General features: G+C 35.7%; 1 protein-coding gene across 6 annotated transcripts in view; it reads left to right on the top strand.

The window, feature by feature from the left end:
• The window catches only part of SPATA6 (spermatogenesis associated 6), a 101,539-nt gene extending 82,879 nt beyond the window's left edge, over nt 1-18,660 (top strand). For all 6 annotated transcript variants that reach the window (XM_032494233.1, XM_032494234.1, XM_006178391.3 and 3 more), the window contains 2 exons: nt 3,559-3,650; nt 14,562-18,660. In XM_032494233.1, coding sequence (XP_032350124.1) covers nt 3,559-3,650; nt 14,562-14,742 — 273 coding nt within the window. In that variant the 3' untranslated portion in view covers nt 14,743-18,660. The remainder of the gene's footprint in view (nt 1-3,558; nt 3,651-14,561) is intronic.
• The last annotated feature ends 822 nt before the right edge of the window (nt 18,661-19,482 follow it).

Genomic DNA, 19,482 nt, shown 5'->3' with positions numbered 1-19,482 from the left:
AAGTTGTAGTTTGAATCCAAAGGCAGTCTGCTGGCAGAATTCCTTCTTCCTCAGGGAGGTCAGTCTTTGTTCTGGTAAGGCCTTCATCTGACTAGATGAGGCCCACCCACATCATGGAAAGCAGTCTACTTTATTTGGAATCTAGTGATTTAAATGTTAATTTCATCTATAAAAGCGCCACAGAAATATCCAGAATAATGTTTAACCAAATACCTGGGTGCTGTGGCTGAGCCAAGTTGACACACAAAATTAACCCTTAAAAATGCCTTTTCACACTCTGCCTCCAGGAAAGTGTCAAAATTATCATTTAACTATTCTTTAAGTGATCTTTCCTTTTGACTTTATTATCCTCTGTTACACTTATAAACCAGGTGATATAATTAGAAAAACCCGGTTTGAGGCCAGCTCTGCAACTTATTATCCTTGTGACTTTGAGCAACTCTGAATTTTCTCTATCTTATGAATTAGGAAATCAAAGCCATTAATTGTCCACAGTGATAATGCAAATTAGAACTAGTAATTAAATTCTATTTGAATTCTTGTCCTTGTATACAATTCATTGTAGATGATGTTTTGAATTTGATAGCAATAAAACACATTTTATAGGTATTTTAGCTATATATGAGAATTTTATTTGAGAATGGCAGGTGCATGTTTAATTTAAATACTGTGTAATTAGTGAGATGCCTGCCTTTTAGTTCTGGCTTTATCTTAGACTATTGAACCATTTTTGTCCTAAATTTTTCAGTTTGCAAGCTTGAGTGGGTGCCTTTTATTTCTTTGTCCCAGGGATGTTCTGAGCATGTCAGTTCCATGTGAGATAGTGATCGCTGGGGACAGGAATCTTGAGAGAACATTTAACTTACTGCCAGTTTCAGGAAAGGAAAACACACAACTTCTATTAATAACGTGTCATTTTATTAATGACTTTTGCTTAAAGAAAAACGTTTCTTCATGGAAATCCTGAAAAAGTTTCTTCTGGGCTATATTATTTCGGGATAACCCTCATTAAAAAACTAACTGAATAGATACTAGCTGAAAGAGTTTGAGCCTAATTCTCATACAGGAGAATAATCTGATGGTTTAGAACAGAGACTTTGACTTTGTAGTGCAGCTTATTTGCATTCTAGGAGGCAGTATAATGTAAATCAGGTTAGATCTGGGTTTAAATCCCAGCTCTGCCACTTAATAACTTGTATCTTTGGGCAAGTTATTAATTTTTCTGAGTTGCAATACCTTTTTCATTGAAGTTATTGAAGGCTTACAAGAGACTCAGATAAGAAGTACCTAACTCAGTCCTAGATACCTTGAAAGAACTCAACAAATATTTGTGTCATCCATCTTTTTCTGTATTTACCTGTGGGCAGATGGGAATGCTGGTGAGGAATAAGAGGGGAGGCGCTTCTCTGTGCCCCAGAAATGTATTTTCAGGCACTGAGTGACACATCTCTTCAAATACTTATTTTACTTATACTTAATAGCTTATGATAAGGGATGATATTTGTTGCCTCTTTGCTTTTATATAACTTGACCTTTTTTAAAAAAAAAGCCTACATAAGCAGACTCTTATAATAAGAGATATGTATGTGTTTTGAATATATATAAAATGTCACAAAATATAGTTTTAAAATGTAAAGAGAATATCCATGAAGGCCTTCTAGTCCTTTTTGTTTCTCAGGCTAGAATTCCCCTCCATGAAATCTTTGATTCCAGATCAGTATCAGTGCTCTGAATGAATAGCTGTAGTGATTGTGATCTTACTCCCTCTTAAGATAGCCATTCTGTTTTTAGAATGCTCTACTAATTAGAAAGTTCTTCCTCATTTTGTTCTTTACAATGTCTCCTAGTAATTCTACCCTTTGATCCATTCTACTCATGGAGCTTCATAGAATGGACAAACCTTATTCCACATGTGTGCAGGAACCATGTCTTAGTCATCTTTCTATCCTCAGAGTCTAGGATAATAAGTACCCAGCTCAAAACAGGGGTATATTTAATGAATAATTGAGGTTCATATTTATAAAGGTATTTTTATTTTTTTACATGTAAATGTTTATTCACATTTTCTATTATTCCTGGTCAAAAATTATTTTTTCAACTGTATTGACAGAATTAAATAAAGAATATTGATTAATGTTTATCTCTAATACCACTTATTATATAATCTAGAAATTAATAACTTTTCCAAGGATGGAATTTTAAAATTCAACATTATTTACATCTCTTTCGTTCAGTTCTTCTTGTAACACAATCTGTTTCTGAAGGTTGAAAACATTACATTGTTTCTTTTATGTCTTACACTTTCTTTTGTATTGTCCTTTGCACTCATTGCAGGCGTCACATTTTCTGTGATGTTAATACAAGTGCTCTACTTCATTGACTTACCAGACTGGACAAAAATAAGCAATATCCATCTATATGCTATATAAGAAAAAGATAGAAACCAAATATTAAGGAAAAGTTGAAAATAAAAAGACAAATATATGCCATCCAAGCACTAACTTAAGGAAAGCTATTGTAGCTATATTAATAGTAAACCAAAACTGTTAGGGGAAAAAAGCATTAATAGGAATAAATGGAGTTACTTCAGAATGGTAAAAGGATTCATTTTACCTAGAAGTTATAATAGTTCTAAAGATATATTCACATTTTCTGTGATTTTTTAACTTGCTATAATATTTATTGCTTACATCTTTAACTGAATGCTCTCGTCTCAATTTCATGCCATCAGCAAAATTTTTAAACCATTTTTCTTCATAATCTTTGTTCAGCTGATTTTTTACATAAAATGAAGGACTACCTTATTAACACTACTCCTTGAGACAATCTCTTTGTACTTACTAGTTTCTTTTACCGTCAGTTCTCTTCGTTTCTGTTCCTGTTTGACTACAGAATGAGGGTATTGGCTGGTAGTTGACAAAGATATTTGATACTAGATTATATAAAATTACCATACATAAGAACATCATTACTATGAATGACATCCTTTACAAAGCTCTCTCTTTATAATCCAATCTCTCACGCCCTTGAGTGTGTCTGTCAGAAGGAAAGAACAAGCTGCCCGTAGAAGGAAGAGGAACCATGTAATTCCAACTACCTTGCCTTTTATTTTTGCCTCTTGGGGTTTGTTATTGCATTCTGAGTAAAATTCTAAGTCATTTCCTTTGTAAGTCATAGGTATGTGTTAAAATGCTTACATCTACATAGTTTTCCTAGATACTTATTTTGCAGAGAGCAGGTGCAGTCTTTTAGGAGTCCACGTAACAATGTGTAAGCTGTTACTATGCATATTATTACATATCGACACAATATCCACTCCTATTCATTCATTGATGCAAGAAACATCTACTGTGTGTCTAGTCTTTGATAAGCAGTATTAGCAAAACTATAGTGAAATTATATTAGTTTTGTTTGAACTATTGAACAGAGTAATAAAATCTCACTTACTCTTTTGTTTCCTTACTAAGAAATCCAGGATTTAATTCAGTTTTTTACATTGAATGAGAGGGTGTCATTTTAATTATAAAATAAATTAATGGAAATCTTTACATTTTTCAGGATGAGAGAGACCCAGAGAAAGAAGATGAACTGGAACTGAAAAGAGGGCTTTTATATAGAGACTCGGCCTATGAGAGTGACCCGGAGTATAGGTATGAGCTTGATTAACACAGCGTATAGAGATCTGCACATAGTTGGTATTAAAATAACCTGGTTTTCAATCTGCAGGATTTGTGGCAAATTTAGACTCTTACTTATTTATTTATAAAATTTTAACTATATAAACTCCTATTAAAATAGTTAATGTTTGCATTACTGAAACTTTAAATGCAAACAAATATAGTCAGTTTATGGTGATGCCTTTCGTCCTAGTTAAGATTTATAGTGTATTTGGCTACCTTGCAAATATGCGTATTCAGGACTTATTTCAGGATGTACTTATTCTCAACCAGACAACAGATTCTGTATATTTTAGACCTTGAGTAAGTCTCTTTTTAATAACATAAGAGAAATTCAGTTCTTCTAGCCTAAAATTTTAGAAATGTTAGTCATAAAATTTTTGCAATATTATACTAGCAAATCTCATGAAGACTTTTGAAAGCTGTGTTAATTGCCATAAAATGTGGTATTAAAAACTGAATGTAAATTGTGAGTTTATGTAACTAAAGGTTTTCTGAATCCTCTGATGCCATATCACTGATTACTGTATGGCTTCCATCTTCCTTAGTTTCCTGAAAAACAAGTTTAAGAAAAAGGCTCCAGATAATGGAATATGTTTTATTGCTAACTGGTGTTTTGGACTGAAATCTCTGATGGTTACCCTGGTAAGCCAGGCTAGGCATTCCATGAACGTGGGAGGACTTCTTTTGTCCCTTACACAGAATGTTAAGTGTGAGCTCCTGTCCCAAAGTTACTGCTTCCCATCCAGAATGCAGTCTGGGCCTCTCATGAAGGAAGGTAGTGTGTTATAAATGAGCTTGAAGAAGCAGCAATCCAAACAGGAAAAGGAAAGTCCAAAAAAGTGTATACCTTGAGGAAGAATTTTTACACTTTATTGTTGTTACTTAAACTTCTAGTCCCTAGATTGCTGTTATATGGATCCCAATTTTGGGTTCTGTATCCATGTAATTAATTCTAATTTGCATTAGAAGTGAGTAGGATTGATTTAAAAAAGGGTCTGATTTTCAAACTTTTGTATGCATAATATATTTCTTAAAAATAAAGATTTCTACTTTCTATTGCTATAGATTCTGGTTCCTTATATATAGGGGTGATACTTAGAAATGTGCATTTAAAAAAATATCATGGATGATTCTGGTGCAGGTAGTATAAGGACCACGTTTTGAAAAGTGCTGGTTTCTATTGAAGTTTGCTATAAACCTTAGTATTGATTCTTTTTTCAGTTCACCACGCAGTGTTAATGGCTGAGCTTTTGATCACTTGAGACTGTTTTAGTACCTCTCAAGTGAGAGAGTTAAGCAGAGCATCAGGAAAGTTCTGCTTACACATTTTTGAGATTATATTCCTTGCCACTTCTCTTATACACATAGTTGGATCAATAGGACAGAGTGGTTAGTCCTACAAGACATTTTTTAAGAGTATCTTTGATATTAGCTGCAGAAGCTACTGAACTGATGAGGATATTATTTTAGTTTTCTCCCCAAATCATACTATATGGTAGGCCAAGAGGTCACACCCACTCTACTTTCCATCTGAAAGTTGAGGGAGCCCATACTCAAAGGAATCCCTCACTTGCCTGCCTTAAGGCTTCTATCAGCAGAAATCAAGAGGGAACTTGGGACCTTGGCTAAAAATTACCCGTCTGCAGATGCCCACTGACACAGGGGTCAAGAGAAAGTCTGCATGGACTTCTGAAATGGCTGAGTGAGGAGCTCAGCACATCCTCTCCACCAAAAGCAGCAACAAAACTGAACAGAATTGTCTGAAACAACCATTTAAGGATTCTGGAAATTGACCAGAGGCATATAACAAATTGAGAAATGTTTATCAAGAAAATCTACTGAAGCTCAGTAAGAGCAGTAGGAGTCTGTGGCATTTTGCCTAGAGTTCCAATCTCTGTCCCCCACCCCCCATCTTCTTGGCACAAAAGTTCTGCTGGGCTAGTCATGCCAAAAGACTGGCAGTTCTGCTGCCCAAGGTGACTGACTTGATGTGGAGCATAGCCTAGAAAATGTCATATGTCGGAGGATTAATGGAAACAATGATGATCCCACTGGCAAACAGTAAGGAAAGGCCTGAGGTCTTACTGCTTGTTAGGGCAGACAACAGAGATCAGGGACAATACGTCCAGAGTTATTCTTGATAAAGTTTTGCTTATCCTTGGCAGCCTGGAACATTATATGTGTGCATAAGCCTATAAATATGTTTAGGAGAGACTGGAGAAGGTATTAGGGAGCCACTAGCCCATGGCTGAATGTGAGGCCTTCTGAAAGCAGAAAGCAAAATGTGGGGCAGATTTGTAAACTGGGTAAACTTTGAATGTATTCCCCAAGCCACACACAGATCCATTGGCAAAATATGGAAACCATATAGGACTATTGACTCTGACCAACCATTTGTTGGTCACCAAGCTATGCTGACTCAGGGACGACACCTAGAAGGCCAGGCTTACAAACAGAAATAATAATTTTTTAAAAAAGAAAGAAAACAAGAGACACCAGCAACTACATAGTGCAAGGGAAATGGACTTCACAGCATAGGTCCAGGCAAATCACTGAATAAATCATCAAAAACAACAACTCTGGTAAGTAAGGAGTCAGAACCCAGAGTTGCTGCAATTTTTATCTGAATTGTTTTCAATAAAAAATTATGAGTCATGCAAAGTTACAGGAAAGTGTGAACTGTACACTTGAAAAATGGAGTTACTAGAAACTGCCTGAGGAGGCCATGTTTAAAGAACTAAAGTGAAGCATAATGACAATGACTCACCATCAAATAGCGAACATTCACAAAGAGAAATTTCTTTCTTCCATGTTTTTCTCAGCAAAAGTTATGCCCAGGACTCAATTCTTTGTCTTATGATCTAGATATACGTTGTGGTTGTCAGCCAGGAATATAGCAGACACTCAGTGTTTCCTGTAGCAAGAGAAGAGTGGGATATGAGAGTGCTTGTTCCTTCATCTTCCAGGCATCAGCGTATGCATGCTTGCTGTCCTGGGTCTTCCATCATCTTTGAGTATGAAGTTCATTTGAAGGAAGTGTCTTATCAAGGAGTTATTAAGGGACTCTGTACTTTCACTATTTGGGGATTGGGAGCTAGACTGGGGAAAGAGTCCACTGTCCATGCAGATGAGCTTCTCACTCACATAGTGCCAGTCTTTCAGGAAATTATAGACACTTGCTATGGTAGCCTTGCCAATTCCCAGTGCCCTGGAATGCTCTTTCCTCCTTTTAGTACCTTTTATGTGTATTTCAGATTTCTTCAGTTTTCAGGATGTTGAAAATTCTCTACATTGTGTACTTCTGACATCCAATTTGAGCATTAGTCTTAATTAAAGCCCAGCACAAGGTGATGCTTCATGAAGATGGGAGTTGGCCACAAAAAGAGAGAAGAGAGGATAAAAATAATTTTAAGTTCATGTTTAGAACATGACTTGGCCTTTGATGACTATTGCCCAAAATTTTTAGCCATGTTGTTCTCTTATGGAACTAGCTATTGAAGTAAACTGGTTTCGATTTGCTTGTGCAAGTTTTGCAGGTTACTGATGGTAGGAATATGCTCAACATAAATGCTCTAATTATGAAATTATAACAGAATCTCATACTGAATAAACTTTGACTATATCTTTTTAAATAGCACAGATTGACTGTAGTTTTCATCTCTTACCTACTGCTCATTATCTGATTAACTTGATGAATTTACCTAGATGTAATACATAGCCAAAAAGCTATCTGTAGTATTAATAAATGAAAGAAAAAATTTAAATAATATATAGACTTAAAATCTTTTGAATAACTAAGAATAAGCTTTCAGTTTTAAGTGAGAAAATGCTGCTTAATTCTAATTTGAATTCTTTGGATCTTGTGTTACTAACTTGAATATCATAGCATCCTTTTTCTTTAAATATTTCAGGTTTTTGTTTGTTTTTTGTTTTTTTTTTAATTTTTGTCTGGAAGGTAAATTGATATTCAGAAATATTTGTGTTGCTACATATTGATACGATTTTTCAAAGTGTAGGAATTTTAGCTTAGGGGTTTAGAAAAGTTTATGATGATTAGTAAATGGAAATGAAAGGAAATGATTTATCTTTAGAAACAAAAATATGACCTTGGCAGTTAAACTGGCCTACTTAATATAGATGCTTGGTATCTGAAAAGTACCAGAGCGTGTCCAATGTCCACCTTGTAATTCCCTTAAAGAACATTAGAAGGCAACCAGAATGGCTTTATAACTAGCAATTCTTGCCAGGCTAACTTAATTTTTAAATAGATCATGAGAAGTAATATACTAAATATAACTTTCAGTAAGGATTATAATTTTATGACATTTTCATAAACAAACAGGCAGTTATGGTCTTAACCAGATATTATTAGATAGGGGGACTTCTAACTAAATGACAACGCGGAGAAGATTATTAGCAGCCATCCCGTTAGCTGTGGGAGCCACAATAAGCAATATTTATGGTGTTATACTCAAACTGTAGTTGTTTAAGCTGCAGTGATAACTGTCTTTAGGAATAAAAATATGCTCACTATTTTATTTAACTAGGGTAAGAAATGAAAATACTCTGAAGTATTCTGGCTGTAGTCCACATTTGGATCAGTTTTATGTCTAGTTCTTTTTACTGGAAGTATCAGAAGGGATTCACAAAAGAGTAAGGAAAGCAAATGGGATATTCTCTATGGGCATGATAATGAGTTTAACATGCATTAGTGAAAGCAGAGGGGTGACTTAAAATATCAGCTTAAAATACTATTTTTTGTGTGTTTAAATTAAGACCACTTGTCCTCTTTACCCAAATATACACTAAAACTAATATTCGAGGTTAAGGAGACTTTCAAGTAATCATATTTCAATCTCCCATGCGTAGTAGAAACCCCTTCTGAGTCCTCCCGTTGTAGGCACCTTATTCCCTCCAGGATAAAATTACCTGTTGGACTCTTAACAATTAAATCTTACTTCCTTCTTTCTCTGCAGGTATACTGGTATTTTATGATATTTCAGACTGATTTTTGCTTTGGTCCCAGTATAATATGGTGCCTGGATTAACTCGTGTTTTCTTGTTTGTCTAGTGAATGCCTACTCATTCTTTAGGACTAAGCTCAGGTTGTTCCCTCTTCTGAGATACCTTTTATGACTTCAGCCAACCATTAGTCATTTTCTCCTTTACCCTGACGCTTCCTCTCACATATATAATTTCAATTAGCAATATTTATCTCACAATGACTATTTCATTATGTGTCTGTCTTACCCCCTCTACTAAGCGTGAGCTCCCTGAAAGCACAGACGTTTTACTTATCTTTGTTTTTGATGCCCATCAAGGTCTCTGACATGTACTAGGAGCTCAGTTTAAAAGTTCAAATATTAACATTGGGTCCTTTATTAATAATGATCAATAGCATTACTGAAACTCTAAGGCATTAGTTAAGTAAACTCATTTTATGGTTGTGATATTTAATAACATCTCTAGATAAGGAATCAACAGTGGAATTAATAACAATGAAAGCTATTAGACCTTATTTGTTGTCAGTAGCTCATTTCTGCACATCCTCAGGAAAGGGAAATAAGTCATCTGTAAGTAACCAGTCTTCAGTAAATTCATTTGAATAGACTTCTTTTAATGTTTACTGTGTAGTTCCTGTGAATAATAAAAAAAGATAAGTGATAACATGCAATTTTTTCCCTAAGCTTTTTAATTTTTGTTTATTTTGTTGCAGTATGGTTGATATACAGTAACATTATGTAAGTTAAACTGTATATAGTATAGTGAATCACAATTTTTTAAGGTTATACTCCATTTATAGTTATTATGAAATAATAATAATAGTTGTAAAATAACTAAGCTTTTTTTTTTTAAATTCTGTAGAAAAGCCACTAATTCAATGCTTTCAGAGTGTAGTTCCTAGACCAGCAGCATCAGCATTGCCCTGGTACTTGTTAGAAATCCAAATTTTTGGACCCCACCGTTAGACATACTCAGTTACTCTGGGGATGAGGCTGAATAATCTGCATTGTAATAAGCCCTCCAGATGACTTTGGCATGTATTAAAGTTTGAGAACTACTGCTATCATTTATCAATAAATGTTTGTCTTCCATGACATTTTATCTTTCTGTGTTATCTTTACCTTTAAAGCGACAAAATGCTTTCAGGTTTAATTAGATCATAATATAATCTCTCTTTATTGTACATTCTAAATGGGGTAGGTTTTGAATACTTCCCTTTCTACTATCCTTCCATCCAGCTATCCATATCTATGGAGCACACATCACATCCTCAATACTGTTCTACATGTTTTGTCAATCAAAGTTTTGCTTGATAGGAACCTTTATTGACTATTATGGGAGGAATTAATCTCTTGTATTATAAAATGTCTTTGATTATATTGAACCTTAGATCACAAGTTTAAAGTATAGAATATGCATCATTATCTTTTAAAGTCACTTTCAACTCTGTTTCTTTAAGCACAAATGACAAATGGCCAATTTTCTTTTTTTTATTCTCATGACCTCCCAGTTATTTCTGAGAATTAATATTCTTTGTGTGGCATATCCATCTTATCCTCTGACCTTATTCATGTATATCACCTTACAGATACTTTATCTGAAGACTTTGTGTAAAGTGGTATGCACTTGGCCTTCATTTTATGTTGACATAGCAAACACTGTCAGGGGTTCAAGTGAGTTCACTCTTGTTCAAGCAAAAAACTAGTCATACCCTTTGTCTCCTAGTCCATGCTAAGCTGCCTAAGATCTTTATTCTCTTTGCATATATATGCTAGGCTTTAAAAAATCAATTTATAACGTATACCTTAGCAACACTTAGGGCATGAAAATGCCCAGTTCTCAGGTATTATCCTGCTCTCTGTTCTTTTTTCTTAATAGCGTTGTCATAATTAAATAGAGGGCTCCCTATTCAAGTAGCAAGAGTAAGTTGCCAAAAAATGCACTGCATTTAATAAAATAGCAATATCATCCCTATTTTGAAGATAACCATTTTCTGTTATATAGCACTGATGCAGCGTTTTGTATAGTAGGAACTTACTAAATGCTTTGAATGGATGAATACTGGAGATACTCATGGTAAAAATAGGGAAGTGTAGTCTTTAAAAACCTATTACTATAGTAAGACTTTTTAGTGTCACTTACACATTTTAAACTTATTAATATTCCCAGTAATAGGAAATCAGAATTGACTCAGTATGTTCACAGTTCATTAGAGAGTCAGTGCTTCCAATGCCTAGAAGTAAATATTGCTTTTAACATTCCGTTACTCTGTTTGCACCTATCCATGGACCATAATAGGACCTGTTTGGTGTTCTGCAAACATCTGTTTTGCAATTCAGACTTCCAGGATGAAACAATTCCCAAATAATCTCCAGAGAACCACCATACTATTTACTAAATTGAAAATTTTTGCACTTTTAAATAGAAAGAAATTGCCTGTCAAAATTGGCAAATTCTTAAAGGCATTAGAATATCTATTTTGGCCATTTAGCTTTTTTTTTACAGAACCTTAACCTTTTTTTTACAGAACCGGTTCGCAGTTGATTCTAAAAATCTTTCTAAATTTTATTTATTCATTGCAAGCTCAGAGGTGGTATTTTAAGGCAGCTTTGTAACATGAAAAAAAAATGATACCAAAGCAGGAGCAAATATATGCCTGATGACATTAAATATAGTCATTTATGACAGGGATCAGGAGTTTGGTCTCTAATCTCTTAAAAACCAGCCCAGTGATTTTTAAAGTTAGCAGCCCAGCTATTGCTCACCTTACCGAAAGCTGAGTAATGGCTTGATAGAAATTCAGATTTCTGTTGAGTAGGTTTATTGTGGCAAAATTTAGAGTTCAGAGAAGGACATTACTGTCTGATCGTCAGTATACAGTAAAGTTGATGATTGTGGACAAAAGGGAGAGAAGGGAAAAATTTGTGTTTTGTGAAATATTAATTAGTGCATGACTTGATATAAAACAAAACAAAACAACAAATAAACCAAAAACAAGCAAACAAGAACCATAACATGTCAGACCCCTAAAGCCATATGAGGGAACTGAGGCAAATGTGAGGACTTAGGCTGGTAGATATGTTTGCAGATGTATGAAGTAAATGTTCTATTAATGTATTTGTGGGTGATTTCCCTATCACTTGACTCAAATTGTCAAATAACTGTTTTTTTGGGGGGAGGAGGTAATTAGGTTTTTATTTATTTATTTATTTGCTTTTTTATTTTTTTGGAGGTCCTGGGGATTGAACCCAGCACCTTGTGCATGCTAAACACACGCTCTACCACTGAGCTATACCCTCCCCCCTTCAAACAACTGTTTTAAGTGACTGTTTGAAGCAAGTGTTGCGCTTGGTGAGAAATTTTATGAAAGAAATTGTACTCAGTTGGCTAGACTACTTCTTAAACTAAAGCTAATGAAAGAAATATGGAAACTACATGAAAGCAATAGCATTGAGACTTGGCAAAGGCCTTCTGAAAAAATTTAAATATTATACTAATATTATTAGAAATTTTGTTAATTACCTCTCTGAAACTGAATGGACAAAATAAAAGTATGGATAATCATGTTTGTTATCCCAGAGACTATATTATTTTCAGAAGCTTCCAGTGTGAAAGAGATGGTACCAAGTGTAAAGAAAGTTTGAAAGAATCTAGTAAATATCATTGGGAAATACAAGGTAGAATCCCATTTTAGCAAAGCCGTCAGGGAGTACAGAGACCTACTGTCATGGTTCACAGAGGTGAATTTTTAAAACATTGTGAAATATGTCAACTGTAACAGAGGAATATAATTAAGATTTGTGTCCATAATAATAATGATGATAATAATAATAATAATAGTAATAATAATACAATAATAAAATGAATACCCATTTACTCATTATCCAGCTTAAGAAATAGAACATAATCTATACCAGTAAAGCCATCTGATGCCCCTAACCAATTGCATCTCTTTCCATAGATATAACTGCTATTGTGACATTTCTGACAACCCTTCTCCTTTTTTTCTTTAAAGTTATATCACACACGTATCTGTCCTTAAGCTACAAGTTATTTAATTTTCCTTGTTTTAAACTTTATATAAATGTAATATAACTGTGTACTGTTTGAAGTTTGCTTTTTTCCACTCAGTTGATTTTTCAGTTTCATCTATGTCGATGCATGCAGCTGTATAAATCATTCCTTTTCCCTGCTGCACACTCTACCGTTGCATGCTTCCACCACAGCTTGACTTATCTGTTCTAATGTAGGTTGATATTTAGGTTGCTTGCAGTTCTTAGCTCTGTTATGAAGAGTGTTGTTATGAACATATTTGTACGTGTCTCCTGGTACACATATGCAAGAATTTTGCTGGGGTACCTAGGAGTGGAGTTGTTGAATCAAAGTTGTGTATTTAACCTTATTGAGTCATGCCAGACTGTTTTACAAGGTGAGTGTATAACTGTTCTCATCACTTTACAGCCTCATCAACACCGTGTCAAGCTCTAAGAATGATAACAGAGCCACTTGATGCCTTTTCTCATGACCACTTTTATTGTGTTCAGGTGGTAGATAGACTTCAGGGAGAATAGCAAATTCTTTTTACAGATATAAAGCTCCAAGAGTTCCTATTTCACAGTTGACAATAGAAGTAACATCATGGGACTGATAAGGCAGGGAAGAAATTGTGTGGAGTAAGATTCCAAATATATGAAGAAAGTATTTGTAGTATTTAATAGCAAGGACATACAGGGTTTTTTTTAATTTCTTCAAGTTTTTTTTTCAATTGAAGTATAGTTGATTTACAATGTTGTGTTAGTTTCAGATAGACAGCAAGGACATACAATTTTGTATAGCACAAACTTCATAATCTCTGCATGCCTGAGAGGTGTTATCTGCAACAAGTGCTTAATTTATTGAAGTAGGGTGATTATTTATTTAAAAAATAAATTAAACTCAGTCTTTGAAAAAACCAGTATTTTATTTCTAGCAAATAAAAGAAAAATACTATCAAGTCTTCACCAAGAGTTGCCTTTTATTCTCTATTCCCGTTACAGCTAGCCTAGTCCTGGTCTGTTTTACAGCTTCCTCTCTGTTCTCTCTTCTTTTTCTTCAAAGCCCTCAAAATTACAGTGGATCCCTATCATTTCAAATACAGGCTCTTCTGCTTTGTTTTCCATTTCCCAAAAGTGGTTCATATTCAGTCCAATTTTCTATTCTTCCTTGAGGACAATAACATGCCACGGTAGAAAGATTGCATTCTGCCACTTACTAGCTGAATAGTAATGGGCAAGTCACTTGACTTCACTGAGTCTCAATTTCCACAGTTACCAACTTCAGAGGGTTTTAAGATTTTTTGATAAATATGTATAAATATATATAAAGTATCTAGTAGTTCAGTACCTTGTATTTAATGACTTGTGTGTGCAAGCTAAGCATTGTACTATGCACTTCACATAGATTCTCTTCAGTTTCTAAAACAATACTGCAGAAATACAGTAAAGGAAGCTGAGACTCTGGACGACTGAGCAAATTGGCCAAGGTCCCACAGCTTATAAAGATTGAGCTGGAATTCAGTTCCAGGTCTGCCCGACTTTAGAAGCCAGGCACTCCTGTGAACCAGCCATACCATGCCATCGCTGCTTTGCTGTTACTATGTTGTACGTCTCTCTTCTCTGAATTCCTTTTTAACTCTCACACCATTTTCATTTTATTGTTTCATACTTGTTTCATGCATTAGTGTCACTCTTCAAAGGCACAGGCTTAATCGTGTTGACTTCTCATAGCCCAGAGTATCACACACCCATCAAGTGCTTAGTAGGTACTCAATTTATATAGGATTACCTCTCATTTTGTTTCATCATTGTTTTCATCTTTCATATCCTTTTTTTTCTCTAGCTCTTTTCAGCGGCCACGTGGCACTCTCCATTTGGATGATGGCGAATACTGGTCCAACAGGGCAGCCTCTTATAAAGGAAAGTCCCACCGACCCATCTTTGAGAACAGCATGGACAAGATGTACAGGAACTTATACAAAAAGGCCTGTAGTTCTGTTTCTCATACACAGGAAAGCTGCTGAGACCAGCCTCGATAAACTGTATGAGTGTCCTTGTCAACTTCTCAATGAAAACATTTGATGTGATCAATATCTGTATTCCTTTTTTTTAAACAGATGGTTCTAATTTGAGTACAGTAGTTAGACTTGGATAAGTTTATTACGTCAAATGGTAAATTATCACGGGCAAACCTTTTTTTTCCCAATCATGGAAAAGAGTGCTGTATTCTAAAAGTCAGAGCTCTGCGACACAGTCACGACCGCCAATCTGACAATGAGAAGGCTATTCCGGCACATCTGTCTCATGTCACCAGCTGCAAATCTAAGAACAGATTCTCACTAGAAATGTTCTTCTGCCTTAATCACCTTGTAATTTGCTTTTCATCTACTTGACTCATTATCTTGTCTGACTAAGATGCAATTATTATTTATTAACTCCCTTTTCTTGGTGAAGAGCAAAAAGATATACTGTACAAAGATGAATTTCCCAAGAGTTAAACCCTGTTTTAACTAGTGTTTTCTGCATTTTGCTCCCTCAGAAAAGACTAGACTATTGATACTTCTTAGCTCGTAAGGTATAACCTTTTTATAGTTTATATAATCATTCACTCCTTCTTCTCTAAAAGAACTACCTAAGTTACCTAAAAAATCAGTTAGCTAGAAATAGCAGTGGCTATGTGTGACCCGAAATGTGAATAACTGATTTTTAAAGATTGAATTCTTTGTATGATTATCTTCTAGAGCCATATCTTTTGGTGCAACCAGAAGCAGAAAATAGCCTTTGTTAATAAGCATGTAGAAACTCAGAAAGAGTAAAGGACTAATGTTGTAATTTAACCTCTTTAGAGGTTTCATAGGTATCAAATAGCCCAAAAAAGTAGCTTCCTTACTTTAAAGGACACTTGGAACCATAAAGGGGAGTAGAATATTAGGGTATAACTCTTTGTACTGGAAAGTTTGTTGGTTGGTAAAATTAGCTCCTCCTCCACCCCCCCAAACACACACCTGTGAGGCAAGTGATGCTTTGAAGATACGAAGAAATCAGTTACCTTATATAGTTACCAGAGAGTGAGTGGAGCAAGTGCAGAGAGTAGGAGATAGTGAATTTAAACTTGAAAATTTGACTACAAGGTAATGTTTTCTCATTGACTCCGTCTTTGGTTAACTTTACAGTTGTAATTTTAAAAGAAAAAAATTTGAGTTGAGGGCTATTTAAATTGGAATTAACATGTAAGATTGGGTGATTTATTTTTACAGTAGGAGAAGATATATAATACTTGTTATTTAATAATAAGACTTTAAAACTTCATGTTAAGAGTGTTTTGTCTGCGGCTATCTGCAATATATTGGAAAGCACATCAGAGATAGGAGCCCAGCGTCCTGGGCTTTAGTTCTCTGGTCCTGAGTCACCTCCGCTGTCATGAAGAGAATGGAGTGGATCAGCACTTCCTGAGCCGTGTCTGCAGACCGCTGTCCCAGGAGATGGCTTTAGGATGTAGATACAAGTATTTCATTGGTCATACAAGCTTAGGAACATCTGTGCACTATATTCATGCCCCCCAAACTTAGAAGGTCATGAGTGCGATGATAGGAGTGAAAGAGGGTGCTACTGATGCTGAAACAACAGTTGTAAACTGGAGCTGCCCAGGCAAACTGGGAAATACGGTCGTCTTAGTCATAGTAAACACTGCACGTTAGAGGCTCTGAGAAATCCTGGCATAAACCTGTTTTGCTCTAGCATCTGGGAGCGAGTCTGACACATAGCTGGTGCTCATTAAATGTTTATTAAATTAACCCAGATTTTCCAAACTAAATTGAGCACGAAACAATATTTATTGTTATGGTTATCTTTCCCTTCCCTTTCTGCCACCCCAGACCCCTGTACTGACTCTCAAATGCCGTCTGCAGGTACACACGGACACAGTTGGGGAAATACTAGACCACACCATCACTGAGTTACCCTCCAGCTATAAGTCATATGATAATGTTTTGTCTAAGCTTTTGAAGGTCAACACTGAATACTATTTTATTTTTAATCATATGTTCAATGAAGCTTAGTATGTTTTTTTCCCCTTTTGGTGGAAACAAATGAAAACTTCCTCCATTTAAAAGTTGCTTCTTGGTGGAAAGAACAAATATGAACTTTAAAGAAAATGTTTGCTACCACAGAAAATCTCCTGAGTGAGTAAGGAGCACAAAAATTACTTATTGCTCCTGTGTCTGTCATCGGTGTGACAAAGGCCATAAAACATGGGACTCAAATGGGAAATTTAGAAAATGATACTCTGGAATACAGTTTCCTACAGATTAAATTTGACATCTCTCTGAAGGACCAGATACAAATTTCCACACATGTAGCCTCTTTGCTAAGTGTCTATTTCCATTCCCTAGGGAAAGGAGTGGTTTTTGTTGCTATTCCTAACCATGACCATGAATTTTTATGTTGTATTATCTTACAAGAGTAAAACCTTTAAATACTAATCGTTGCCTTTTCTCACTGAAAGAAGCAGAAATTTTAATATTCCGTACAATCAGGTAGCATTTATTAGACTTTAGTAGACTTAATATGAAAGATAAATAGGTCTTTCTTCTTTTTAATGTAATTTTCCTTTAAATTAAAAAAAAAAAGCACCCTAGGAATTTTAGGAAGGAAAATGTTAACTCAACTAAGAAAAAAGAGGAATCAATGGACTGAGAGTGAGTCTTCCCTGGTTTTACTACTAGTTACATAACTTGTATGATGTAAGAATGCAAGAATGGGGATAGGACATTCTAGCTTGATGCAACAGAACTCGCAAAAGCATGAAAATGGGAGAGAGATTGTTCAGGGAACTCCAAGTGCTTTAGCTGGAGATGGTGTGCAAGGTTGCAAATGCTTTGATGGGGTATGATGAGTTCAGTAAAAGGACCACAAAGAGAGCAGCAGGCCTGGAGCAGCGTTAGAAGAGGTAACCTTTGAGCTGGACACTGAAAGAGGGGAAGGACTTTTGAGAACAGGAAACCAAGATGCAATAAACTAAATATTGATTAGCTTTTACAAGGGTGGAGGTGTGATCGAGGAAAATGTCCAGTAATCAGTTAAAAATAAAGATCTAGAACTTGGCACAGCTCAAGAATAGAAATGAATTTTAAAGTCAAATAAAAATAATGAAGTCAGATCAAAATAAATGAAAGCTCTATGTTGTTCTTGTCCTAGTTTATATGTGACCATAATAAGCACCTTGAAAAGTAGTGAACCCCAAGCATTTGCGCTTTTTACTTATTATTAAGGCCCTGCGGATAGCAAGTTAGTTTGAGGGCCAGCTTTTTAGAAATTGAGGAAGATATTCTCACAATCCCAGATTTTCTAACTAGCTAGAAATTTATGTACAAAATGAAGAGGTAAGAGGAAAAACCCAACTTGGAGTTATTGATTTGTGAGAGTATCTCTGATTGATAAACTTCGAGTTTAATTGCATGAAGTTCCTTAGACAACCAGAACCTGTGACTATTCCTTCATTTAACAAATATTGTTGAAGGTCTACTCTGTTCCAGACAAACTGCAAGGCACTGACTGACATCAGAGATAAACAAAAACCCAGTTCCTGACCCGAGTTTGCTGGGGGAGACTGACATTTACTTATTCCAGTGAAAGTGTGCTATAATAGATGATAGAAATGCTATAAGGACAAAAAGTCCTAATTAATTATTCTTAGAGACGTCATACGCTTCACAGAGGGATGATAATTGAAATTGATGTCCTATCTAGCTGACCTAGATAGCATAAGCCTTAGAAAATGACTTACCAGGATTTGTGAAGTAGGAGGGAAATCACCCAACAGACAGATAGGAGTTTAGATACTGTCACACCTACCTTTTTCTCTAAAGGTTAATAAAGTTAATTAAGAATCCTTTATTCTCAAAAAAAAAAAAAAAAAAAAAAGAATCCTTTATTCTCTTTACCAAAAGTGAGGAGGAAGGATATATTTTAAGGTATTTTAAGATATTCAAGAAAGTGCATTTTGCTATATTTCTATAGATCACCTCCACAAAAGTACTGATCATGAGTTAGTGAGATAAATCAGGGTTCCTGAACGTGAGGAACTTAACAATTGATGGAGGGTCAGACAAGAAAACAGAGTATAATGTCTGTGGGTTTCCTCATTTTTACTGTATTATGCTCTGTGTAGGCTCTTCTAGTGCCTGTGCTCTTCGCCTTTGTATCCCCAGCGCCACAATCTGGGTGTATCTTTATTATAGCACCTAACAAGCTGAATTATCAATGGCTTCTTATGTGTCTTTTTCTACTGTCACATACCGTGAGCCTGCATGGGCCCCTCTTGCTCCAACCCTGCTCTCCTCTGGGACAAGGTGCTGGTGCTGGGAGTAGGGAGAGCTCACACTTAAAGGGAATAGAGCCAGCTTGGACCTGACCCTCAGGGATTTTACTCTAGCACCTTGGGATCTGCCCCTGCCCCCAGTAGGGTGGTGATGGCCACTGAACAGAGGGGAAGCCCTGGCTTACACCACCCCAGCTCCTCCTCCTCCAGCCCCACCTCCTACCAAGGTGATAGCTCCTAGCCCACCTTGGGGAAAGATGTGACTTGTATTCATGACAAATCCAGCTCTTGCACCAGAACCACTGGGCATACCACATAGCTGGAGGTATCCTGCGTTCTGATTTCAAACTATATGACAAAACTACAGTAATCAAAGTAGCATGGTGCTGGCCCAAAAGCAGACACATAGATCAATAGAACAGAGCAGAGAGACCAGAAATAAACC

This window comes from Camelus ferus, chromosome 13 (genome assembly GCF_009834535.1).
Source record: "Camelus ferus isolate YT-003-E chromosome 13, BCGSAC_Cfer_1.0, whole genome shotgun sequence".
Lineage (NCBI taxonomy): Eukaryota > Metazoa > Chordata > Mammalia > Artiodactyla > Camelidae > Camelus > Camelus ferus.
The sequence above is the reverse complement of the archived record's forward strand: the minus strand, read 5'-3'. Positions and strand labels throughout refer to the sequence as shown.